At 37.5% G+C, this 12,293-nt stretch overlaps 1 protein-coding gene across 1 annotated transcript in view; it reads left to right on the top strand.

Annotated features, from left to right (window-relative positions):
- Positions 1 to 12,293, top strand: part of TAF4B (TATA-box binding protein associated factor 4b) — a 71,772-nt gene that overhangs the window by 56,620 nt on the left and 2,859 nt on the right. Inside the window, exon 15 of the mRNA XM_085314301.1 lies at positions 3,131 to 3,244. Within this exon, the coding sequence (XP_085170427.1) occupies positions 3,131 to 3,244 (114 nt within the window). The remainder of the gene's footprint in view (positions 1 to 3,130; positions 3,245 to 12,293) is intronic.

Raw genomic sequence — 12,293 nt, 5'->3', positions numbered from 1 at the left:
ACACTGTGTGGTCTACATACCCAGAGCAGCATGCCTGGTTTCCACGAAACAGTGTTCATGCGCTACTGCATCCTCCTGCATCCTGCACTGATATATAAACCACCTCAGAAATTACTTCGTAGCTGTAGCTCTTGTCCTGCATCTTTACTGTGGCAACCTGTCAACATTGGCTATACAAGAGAGGGGATTTTTATTTCAGTGCTGTTTCAAGACAGTTACCAAATGGTCAGTGGTCATCAATTTTTAGAAGTCCAACTGTAGTGGAGGCTTTTGAGGACTGCATTGGGAATAATTTTGTATGTGCTTTGTATGATTGTGGTGTGTGTGGTGCTATTTTTTTTACTAGGCTTACTTTGAGATCCATAATTTGCTGCTTTTACCTATAGAGAGCCCTTTGGTTTCAGTCTAATGGCTCTCAGAAGTGAGGCAAATCATCTTTCTCTCTTGAGTTTTCTTTACACTGCAGCATTTCCTTGAAACTTAGAATTTGGTCTGCCCCTGAAGAGTTACTATGTGCRTGATATGTAATATGTGCTTCTGTGGGAAGAGCACTGCAGCAGGTGTATGAATGTTGTGATAGCCAAACTATGTTACTGCTGGGAAAGTGTAATTCTGTAGCAATTCATCTCAGTTGCCTGTAAGCGGTGGTGTCTGAGTTTAGAGGGCTGGGTAGTTGGGACTGGAAGTTCCATGTGCCTCCACCACAGAATCTCAGCGTTTTATTGCTTCTGATTAATCTGAGGAATGATGAAAACTTCAGATGAGAACAGTTTCTAAACCTCAGTATTTGAGGTTTTCATTTTGCATGAATTTTTGATTTAGTTTGATTTAGTCATTTCTGACCATTCTCAATAAGTTCTGAAATAATAAAAATATATACGTATGTAATCTTCCCTTTAATATATACGTATGTAATCTTCCCTTTAATATATACGTATGTAATCTTCCCTTTAATATGTACATAYAAAATATTTTATACAAGTAGGTCAGCAGGAAGTAACTTGGATTACTATAGAACACTAGCCCTTTTCAAGTTTTTTAAGGGGCGCAAAACCTTAGTTTCTTAAATGTTCTTGAAAACATTACCCTATAGTTAAAGAAGAAAAAAAAAAAATGGGAGGATGTATTGAACATGCAGAACCGAAGCAATTCTGATGAATAAAATTGTAAATGTTTACACTGAACACATGGGCAAGAATAACAGTATGTGTGATAAGTGAATGATCATGGCTAGTGTTGTAGAAGCACTGCTACATTTCTGTAAGCAAAAACCTGCATAGTAAGATCAAAGCTTACTTGCAAATAGCATTGTTTTCTTAATTGAATGATATCTTTTTTTCCAAGAAATAAAAATGTTAACATGTATGTCAAGCTTTCGTATTCTCTGATYTGTGTTGAAAAAGCTTTAGTACATGCGTTATTTGAGCCTTAAAAGGCAGGATGTCCTTTTTTGGAATCCCTCACCAAAATACTATTTTTAATAACAATCTAGCCTGCACACCACTTTCTGTGAAGCTGCTAGCATCATTAAGGAATGAACAACTCTACCTTTCTGAAGCAAAATAGTAGAAAAAATAATACTAACAAAAAATAAACCTAGTATTTTTTCATTGTGGATTCTAGTTTATTTGAATAATGCCAAATGGCATTAAGGTAGTACAAGCTTGGTTGTCTTTGCCAGCTGAATTTGCTGAAAATTCCCTTTAAATGGGATTTCTAAGGGCTGAAGAGCAAGCAAAAGCATAGTGTATTGCAAGCTTAAAAATGAGACATCTGTACTTACTAAATGAGAAAATTTAATCCTTTATGATTGGAAGAGAGGAGGAAGAAATGTTCACTTTCCTATCATGGYGTGACTGTACTTTCTCTAACATCTCCCTGGTCCCCACCAAGGTAAAGAATTCTAGTTCAAACTGAGATTTTGTAAGTTATAGGAGGAAGGACAGGCTAAAGTGCTCTTCTAGTTGCATGTCAGATCATCTAAGGAGTAGTATTAAAACCAGAAGCTTGTACTGAAGAACAAAATCAACCTGGGTAATAGAAAGGCCTCCTTTTCTAAAGAAAGTGGGAAGTCTCTTTACCCTGGAGGTGCTGACTGACCTGAGACAAGTGGAGCTGCATTAGCAAGGTGGTTGGAAAGCCACCACTAGTCTGTCAGTAGACTTGACTTGGTGTCGCTCCAGAGCAGCTGACTGGGTAATCTAAAGTTACTACACAGAATGAAATGGTATGCACCATGTGAAATGTAGACATAAGATAAACCTTTTCTCTCTTGACCATGATTTTTTTTCTTTCTTCATTCTAGAGATTATTTCCTTTCATCAAACACTTAAAAGAAAGGGGAGCCTTGTCTTGCTACTAGATGGTTCTTTAAAATGTCAYTTGAGAGATTTGCTGGCTAGCTGATCCAGCTTAAAAAAATCAAATCAAATACTTGCTAAATTAACCCAGGCAGATGTTGCCTCTCTAGGGATTTCTTTGTGTTGAAGAGTTTGAGATTGAATGACTGAGAATAAATATATGCAGTGTTAGATGTGTCTCTAATTTTTTCAAAGGGTTCTCAAATATGTTCTAGGGAAAAAAATTAAAGAGGATCAGTGAACTGACAACATCCTATTCACTGGATAATAAGACATTTTAGAATGGTAATACTGAGTACTAGGTTCAAGTAATAGAGATTGAAGAAATGTAGAATGTCTTGCTTGTACAATTGTAAGATTGTGACTTGAATAAAGAATATGCTCAGTTTACAGAGCTAAGCAACTTCAACTTAATTGCAGCCATTTACACTAACTCTGATCAAATATTCTCTACTAATCAGAAATGTCACAGCTCAAGAGTTGAACTACCAGCAGAGAGGTTCCTGTTGAGACTGTGTTGATATCAAATGTAKTCTCCACAAAATGTGTTGCTTATGCAATACTATCTCTAGGGCTGTTAGTGTTTCAGGGCTCTARGCTTGACTGTTTATTGGAATCTATTAGAAGTGTCCAGGAAGATGTTTTAAAAGCTGCTGTCAAATACATTGTTTGAGTAGGCATCACAGACTGCTTGAAGCTGCAGTAAAGAGAATAAACCCTTTAGAATACTGTATATTCTAACTAATATAAGTATTTTCTTTCTAAATTAGATGCAACAGTTGGAGTTAGCACAAATGCAACAGAGAGAAGCCAACCTCACGGCTTTGGCAGCCATTGGACCAAGGAAGAAAAGACCTTTGGAGTCATCAAATGTTGGGTTAGAGGTACTGAAATGACTTACATGGTATTGTTGTATCTTCATATTGGATTATTTTCATCCTTCTTATATGGAGAAATGAGAATTACTTCACTAAAAGACTACATTTGTTTTGTAATAAAACCAGTCTGCATGGTAAATGTTTGGAAGGATTACTTCTGGTAAATTTATTAGGAATGTTAATTGTATGTTACAGGAAAAACTGGATAAGAGTGATGTGTAAAGAGCTARATTAGATGGTGGCTCAGAGAAACTTTGGCCTGCAGTGGTGGGTAGCAAAGGCCATGAGAGTCTCCAGAGTAGCTAGTTGTTGTGGCCCATCAGTTGAACTCATGACATGACAGCTGTTTTGGATGGCTGTTGAAATGGCTGTGACTCTTGGATTTGACTGCCAACTGTTTTCCATGTGTAAGGCACAGGGCCTCTTTTCAAATGTATCATGAGGTTGCCCTGCTAGCAAACAAAAAAAAGCTAGATCTTTCAGATTCTGTTTCTATTCCAGGCATGAGTCRGGTCTCTGTTTCTAGCCCTTCATTTTTAAAGCACCTTTAAGGTTTGTTTAACTGATCTTGATTTAATATATCCCTTAACGTTGTACAAGAGAAACCATTTAGGGGGTTAGGTTTAGCTCAGTTKGTTAGAGAGTGGTGCTAATAACRGCAAGGTCATGGGTTCGATCCTCGTATGGGCCACTCATTTGAGGGTTGGACTAGATGATCTCTAGAGGTCCCTTCCAACCTTACCAATTCTATAATTCTATGATTTCAGCTTCTGAGGTTGCAGAGGTTCTTTACAAGGAGACTGAGAGCCTAGTTCTATTGGAGGTTATCATCTTGGCTGGAGATGGGAGGAGTAAGTTGCCAGGTGTGATCAGGTGGTGGTGTCTATTTTGCTCTTTCTCATGAAGCCTCAACAGTGCTTGAATAAATGGGTGGTTGGCCTCTCACCCAAGCACAGTGAACAGAAGCCTGAAAAGTAACTCTTGTTTGGAGGAAATAATAAAGCTGTCTTGTCTGATGAGCATTAAGCTTTTTTGTTGTTCTGTGCTAGGAAGTCTAAGTGGATACTAACATTGAAAATACTTAAGCATTTTTTGCACACTGTAGTCTGGAAGGACCTTATAATAAAGCTCAACTAGTGTTTGCAACCTGAGACAGTAGTGGCACCTAACCTGTGGGTTTTCCCTCAGCCTGGATTGTGACAAGAGACCTCTCTAAGGAGCTGAGGTAGACTTGTTTATCTGACTTCATTCTGACATGGGGTTAGTAACTCCTTAAATGCTCACAGTTTATAGCAAGTGAGTGAAGAATTCTATATCTAAGCAAGATCCAAAAGCAATATTCCAAGATTTTTTTCTCCAAATTTCAACTTTCTTTGAAGTTTTTTAATGCACTTTCACATGAAGCTGAAGGTATAGGTACTTTTTTTTCATACCACTGGAAAAACTTGAAAAAGTGAGTCCAGCAGAAGTCTTCTACATCCTTTTTTCCTCTTTCCCCTGAGCTTTCATTGAGTAATTAGTCCTGTTCTTCATAGTGTGTTGTTATTGCAGGACTTGTCTCTGGATGTTTAAGAAGTCTACCCATTAGGTGCTTTTCAGTTATTTCTCATTGTCTGGGATGTGTCCACTTTATTAAAAGTGCTACAGGATTGTACAAAAGTGACACAGTTAACAATGTTGATATTATGTGGTGGTAATCCATTATTTATGTTATTTTAAGAAAACTGAGATATGATGTGCTTAAACTGACCATAAACCTTAATGATATTTCATTATCAAATTTATCTGCTGCATTTTAAGATTCTTTTTTTCATATACGTTGTGTTACTAGACTCGGTTGAAAAGGCAGTAGTTAAAGGTAATTCTGCCAGTAAAAATACTGTTGTTTCTCATACACAATCTTACATTCCAGTGCCTAGTGCTTAGTGTTCCGTGCTACCAGGAAGCAATTCTCTGGACTTTTTCTTTCCTTCATCAAATGACATAGGATAATAACTTGTGCAAGATGTTTAGGCTTAGACATCTAGTTTCCCAATATATCTGAAGAGGATTAATAAAAGATTTGAGATTTCTCATGTAGAATAAAAAATGGTTTTGACAAACATTCTGTATTTCAAGAAGCAGAACATTTGTAATGCATTTGTAAAAACATGACAAAACATTCTGAGCAGTAAACAACATTCCATCCTTCAAAGATTAAAGGAGGTCTGTGAAACTGAAAGCAAGTACAATATGGCCTTAGGCAGATRCAGGTTTGGGCATCTTGATCTTTAAAATGATCTTTTTGGGCAACCGGTCTGAGAATAATTTAAACAGGCAGGGTGTATTTTCTCATTTCAAATTGCAAATACAGACAGCTTTACTCTCAAGTAATCTTTAATGTCAGAACTTCCTGATTATGCAATGGCTAGGAGTAAATCTGTGCGTAATACTCCTGTGACTTTTTAAAGCATAGTATCTTGGCACACAGGTATGATGAAAGGTACTGTTCCTCAATGTGAATTATTATTACTGATTTCATTTAATACTATCAAAGGATAGCTGTGTTAGATTTTTCTCAACTTAGACTACTTCAGCTTGCTTTGGGTAATGCTTTTTGTACAAATTCGTATCTCTGAAGTCTATTAGAACAGAGATGACTGTGTTCAACTTTCTATCACTTTCTACTATAATTAAAAAGGAAATGTTTCAAGCCATTATTGATGTAAACTTGAAGCCCCAAGGTGTTTGAAGAGGCAGGAAAGAAATGATCGTTTACTCTGAATTTATTGAAGAAAACTCAAGTTTATTAATATATTTACTTTTGTTAGGTACTGAAATCTAAAGGGTACTAGAAGAGTGCAGCTCACTAGATTGGGTGGGAGTGGATTCAATGATAAGCATAAAGGGCTGAGGACAGCACTTGGATAGCCTATTTTTTTTTTCCTTTCCACCACAAATGAGTGTTAATGGTTAATTGGAATGATTCKTCATGCTTAGGTACCTGCTTCTTCRAAACTCTACTGTGTGGCTTTTGCACCTTGTCTAGAAAGTCTTTTTGCTTGCATACTTGCATGGCTGACTGTTGTGTATTTACTTCCTTTTGTTCTCTGAAATTCTGGCTTCTTTAAAGAAGTGATCTTCTAAGAAAATTATTATGRATTATTTTAATCTGGAAATGTACAGATGTAGTGACACAAGTGTATGATCTGCAAGTATAGCCCTGCTTGCTAGCAGCCATATCACCTCATTATGTGGCAGGAAATAAATGAAGAAAGATTCCTGCCCAGAGGAGTTTGTTGTTTAACTTGGACCTAAAAGCAACATGAAAAGAGTGAACTATATCCTGCTATGGTTACTGCTCATGCATTACAATTGGATAGCACGAAGGACAAATCCATGAAGATCATGTAGTGAAAACATAAGGTTAATGCTCTAAGTATAGCACTATAATAGCACTATATTGGGAATTCTTTCTTCTTGTTGGGGGTACTAGTTGGGATAGTTTTGCTTTTCCTCTTTGCTGCAATTTAACATTTAAATATTATTCAGAAAGAATAATTTGAGGAAAGCCCTGATAAGAAAACCCCTCTATTGTAAAAATGCATTAATTGGTGCTACTTATATTCCAGAGCTGTTAGTATCTTCATCTCTCTGATTCTGGTCCCTTTGGGCACCTTTAGATGCAATGAGTAGGAGAGGCCTTTAGTTTTGATTCATATGTGGTTTTGGTTTTGTGTATTTGTTCCCCACCTTTTCTCCCCCTTGTTTTGGGGCATATGRTCAATATTGATGAATTAGAGGATGGGAAAACTTGGTAAAATAATCYCCTTGAAGAAAGATAGAACCTTTTTTCGAAGACAAGTCAGAAAAACTAAACTAGGAGTCACRGATTTATATCCCTGATTCTGTGTTCTGCTTCATAGTTTTTATTGGTTGGTAAGATGATGTTTTTAGTGCTGAGAAACGATCAAGGATTACTTTGAAGTTTTACTTTGTTTCTGATGACAAAACCAATTTTGGAAATGGTTTTGTCCAGTTCTCACTGTAACTAGAGTCTTTAGTTTGAAATTGCTTGCAGTTGATTTAAAGCCCTTTTTCTTCCCCCCCCCTTTTTTTTTTTTTTTTTTTTTTTTTTTTTTTTTTTTTTTTTTTTTTAAGCTACTGTTCTGGAGTATCTCTTTTTTTTTTTTTCCTTTATTGAGAGGTATTCTGCCTCCCAGCTCTTCTGATGTCTTGAACTGAGAGCTGCATATCTGTGCAATGTCATACAAGAGGAAGGAAGGAAGTTACCTGCATTTTTGAAAATAGGATTAGCAGACTAAATCTTAAGTTTATGGTTGACTTMTGAAGACTGTAGTTAGACCATTCAGGGAATATACAGAGAAACTTAATTGGATATCTGCACTGATATGTAATCTTTTTGGAGAGTGTTTTTCTCCTCTGTTTTTTGGCTCTATGATAACACATAAACCATTTGGAAGTGATGCAGTCTATCTTGTATCGAAGTGCTGTTGATGACGTATCTTTCACTTGCTTTCTTTTAAATTGGTTGCACTGAGTGACTTAATGTGCATGGGTTACTTTCCTGTCTTTTCATGCTTTTTTTTTTGAGGTGTCAGAACTAGAGATGCATCAGGCAGCATCTGTGTGCTGTCTCTCCCTCTCTCTGTACTCACTGTTGCAGTGATGAGGAAGGTATGTCTAAAGCACTCCTCAGGATGTTGCTCTYCGCTATGCAGCCCAAGTGGGGCTGAACACCATGCAGCTGCTGCAGAAGTACTGTGTAGCTGGTATCCTGAGGTCAGCACATAGCTGTTCAAAGACTTTATTTTCTGTAAAACTTTTGGCTCTGGTGTGTAAAATGGTGTGACACTTGAAGAGTGATGCGCACTTAATACAGCATTTCCCAGATAGACTTGTATTTCCTTCTGTGAAGTATTTTGGCAAGAGGAAATGGGAGAAATCTTGTTTTCTACTCTAGTCAGATCCATTTTTAATACTGACTGTGGGTGGAGAAAACTAGCATGTCTTCTCCTTCCCTTTCAGATCAAGGCCTCTGCAGTATCTGGTCATTGACAACAGACCTTAAATTCTACCTTCTTGCTTCGTAGCTTAGGATGTCAATATGCATGTTGATAAAAACAATCYGTATATGCTGCATGTTAAACCTTGGGAGTGCTTTTCAGGCAGACCTACAAAGAGCTAAACATCTGAGCAAGAAATCCTTTCCTGCAAAGCAAACGAAGAAAAMCCCTGAATTTCCCAAATGATTGGGAAGAAATGTTCTGTTTTACCCCTTTGTGCCAATCAAATAACTTTGGGGGGGTGGCATTTGAGGAGGGATGTGTGGGAATTAAGGGGTATGTGGATTTGTACTCTTTTAAAGGATAGCTGTAGAAGCTATTGCCACCTCTTTGACTGTAATCTCATGTAATGAATCTTTCTGTGTGAGAACACACTAGCATAAATTCATCACCTTCAGTATTTGATGTTAAGGACATGGCTATGTTTAAACGTGAACTTAGAACTTGGTTCTGTTGAGAATGACAATAGGTTTGTTGCCACATGTATATCATGGGGTACAGAGAGGCTTTCAGCTGATTCACGTCTGGTGCTTGCCAGTATTCATTGCTACATGGTTGTGTGCTGGAGTATTTTYTCAAAAGTGGCAGAAACTGATTTTGAAAGGAACCACTTTAAATGGACCTAGACTATTTGCATGTAAGTAGGTGTTCAGATCCAGGCCACTAAATCTAATTCTACACTTGAGGGATTTTTTTGTGCCACCACTTCCCCTATTTCTCCCCAACCCCTTTTGAGACTGGGATCTAAAGTGATATGAGGGTTTTTTCCCCGCCATTTGCATATGCTTGACATATGCAGACCATTAATTTCAGCTCTAGTTCTTCTCWAAGCTATTGGACAATTGAAGAATTTACAGGGTAGTCATACCTTTGGGGAAAAGGAAAGCTAAAAGTGCACTGTAATTATAAAAGATGGCTTCAGCATCTTTATCTGCCGCAAGACCGAAGCACATCCTGTCAGCTACAGACAGATAGTTTCAGTTTCAGCTCTGAATTTCCTGGCTGCTGTCAGTCTAGGCCATATCCTTGATGTGAATTTCTTCCACATAAATAGGCTAAAATATTCTCGACTGCCATTCATACACTTCAGATACACAGTTCATTGGCCCATATTGTGCTTTCTCTGTGCTAGAGATGAACTTAATTTGTCTTATGTGTGAAAGATATCTGCAATTTAAATGACTAATTGCACTGTAGCTTTAGGCTGAACATATTGGTAACACACAAATGTTGATGACATGTGAAGGGTCAAGAGATTTATAATTTAGTTGACAATACATTGCTTAAAATGATGTGGCAAAGAGCCAGAAAAATTCAGCTTAATAATTGTCTATTAACTAACATGACATATTTGTATAGTATTTGTTACCTCCAGGTACAGATTAAGCATCTGATGTAGCCATATGAAGTGACATGCGTATATGAATCTTGAGCATAATAGTAAATAAACTGACATTACATTTGCAGTAATTTGTTTCAATATGTAAAACACTTTGTTGTCTACATTTGAAAGGACTTGTAGGAATGTTTCAATGAGATCTGAGGAAAAAATGTGTAGTTCAATAACATCATTATATATATATATCTGACAGCTTAGTGAGACTGCTTTGTAGACTACAGATAACATTATAAATATACATATTTGTTTTCAGCTGCATGAGAAACAGTCTGGAAATAGACATCTAAGCCTTTCAGATGTCAACTTGATCTATCCTAATGGTCTACAACAGATTAAAAAAAAAGGGAGGTGGAAGCTTTAGGTTTTAAAAAATCATATTTATATAAAYATTCTGAGTAATGTAGTATTTTAGTACTACAAATGTGGGAGTATATTTCTAACAGACTGAGGCTTGTTAGAATAGGCAGCATCACAAGTTTGGCTTGTCACCAAGGTAATACCAACTTTTTTTCACTGCTTTCTGTGGGCTAAACTATGCACTTCATATAAGCACAGTTTTCACAATTCTGGCAGGGTATCTTTCATTCCCCTTGTTGCCAGAAAAGATCTAGGAAAGTGTCTGAGCACTTCACAATGCATTAATGAATTTTTACCTTTGTCTCATATAAAAGAAAATCTTCTACATTTTACAACTGGGAAACTAGTGTACAGGATCCGTTAGGTATCATAGACATCAATGTGGCCACAGGTGACAGGGCTGGGAGTTGAAACTGAGTATCTATTCTAATGTACTAGATGTTCTTACCCTTTTGAGGCTGTTGAATTTGAGAAGGGAATACATGTTCTGCCAGGAATAGCTTACTGGGGGCCTGTCCCAAACTTGTGGGAAGGAAGGCTTCTGCTGATGAGCTTTGTATCATGTCCTACATAATCTCTGAGCAATTTTGATATTCTTGTCAGTAATTAAAGCTTCTAGATTATATGCTCCAAATTCTTTGGAGACTAGAAATAAGACAATGGTGGTGGTTCAAGTAAAGGAAAAGATTTGTCATGCAAGGCTTGTTACCTTAATTTTATGATAACTCTCTCCTTTACCAGGTTCTTCTCTTGCCTATTGAGAGAATCAGTATTTAATTCTTAGTCCAGCCACTGGAGAGAGCTCTAAAGATCTTCAAAGATAGATTTAGGAAACAACCTCCCAACAGCAATATCTGCAAAGCAGATATGATACTGATACTAGAGTCCCACTGTATTGCCAAAAATCAGTGTAGCCATAATTCCTGATTTTTATCAGGAATACATAAAAGACTCTGAGGATCAAGAAAGGGAGGTGAAGTTTTTGGTTTGACAAAGCTGCTGATTTGWTTTGATGCCAAAGATGTGCCAAAAGCATGGTCGCAGCTCATGTAACATCACAGTGCTGGTCTTAAGCCAGCTAACCTGGGTCCTGGGGTGCTGGGCCCTRTCTCTGTTCCAGAGCAATTCAGTTAAAGGCAATAACTCCTTGGGGTTGACAGACTTTTCTACTTCCTCTATGGAAGAGAAAAATGWTTTTTTTTTCTCAGAAAACAACAAAAAATCCTGCTTTTTTTGGTAGCCAAGGTACTGATTCTTGCTGAATGTTGATTGCARCTTTGTACCCTTTGTTAGAATTTGTTGTATAGGATTATATTCATTTATCTTCGCATTTGTGACCTGGCTGAAAAGAGGCACTTTTCAGTTTCCCTTGGAAGACAATCACTAAGCTGTCCTAGGATAGACTGAAGATTTTATGGTGGTGAAGAATGCCCCAAAATAGCAAGATGCAAGCCTCTACTGGYCCACTGGAGGGAATGTGATGGAGATATCTGGGAGCAAGGTATAGGCAGGTGGTAGTGGGCTGCTGTTATTTTTATCAGGTGCTGAGTAAGGTCTGAAAAGCAGAGTTGGAGAAGCAAAAAGGGGTATATGAGAGGGGAAAAGAGAACTGCTGGCTGCCTAGGGCCAGACAAAATGTACCTGCTGACCAACAGGAACTTACTCGAGAAGGAGGCTTCTGARAACTGAACACCAGAGGATCCTCCTCTGAAGTGTTTCTTGTGTCAGCTGAAGAGTTTGAGTTGGGCACTTTTTAAACTGTCTTGCATATTGACAGAGGTGCATGTGATAGTTGATTTTGAGGCCAAAATGAGGAACATCAAATACTCTTGGTTCCTTATGTCTTTTATTTAAGAAGATAACAGGTAATATACCTTCCTYTGCTGTTTGTTACAAAGTCCAAAATAAAACCATAAAATGCTTTATTTGCAACTGGGGGGGACAGAGGCTAAAAGGATTTAATGCTGATCCCTATATAAATGTTGTCCTGACRTATGTGCTGGAGGCTTTGTGCAACCAGGCATATGGGGTTGGATAAATTCCCCAACAAAATGAAGTTTTTCTGCAGTCCCAATCTGACCTAATCTGACTCTTTTTGTTTTAAACCATCTTGCACTTTGAGAGAAGGATGTTTATTTTTAACTTGGATGTAGTAGTGACTTGTTTCAGTAGCTAATTGAGTACTACATTTCAGAGGTTCTTCAGTAGCTGTGATACACCTGTTTGGTGCTGT

The sequence above is a fragment of the Rhea americana genome, unplaced genomic scaffold, assembly GCF_003343005.1.
Source record: "Rhea americana isolate MKP2758 unplaced genomic scaffold, rheAme1 scaffold_40, whole genome shotgun sequence".
NCBI lineage: Eukaryota > Metazoa > Chordata > Aves > Rheiformes > Rheidae > Rhea > Rhea americana.
This window is presented reverse-complemented; position numbering and strand designations above follow the sequence as displayed.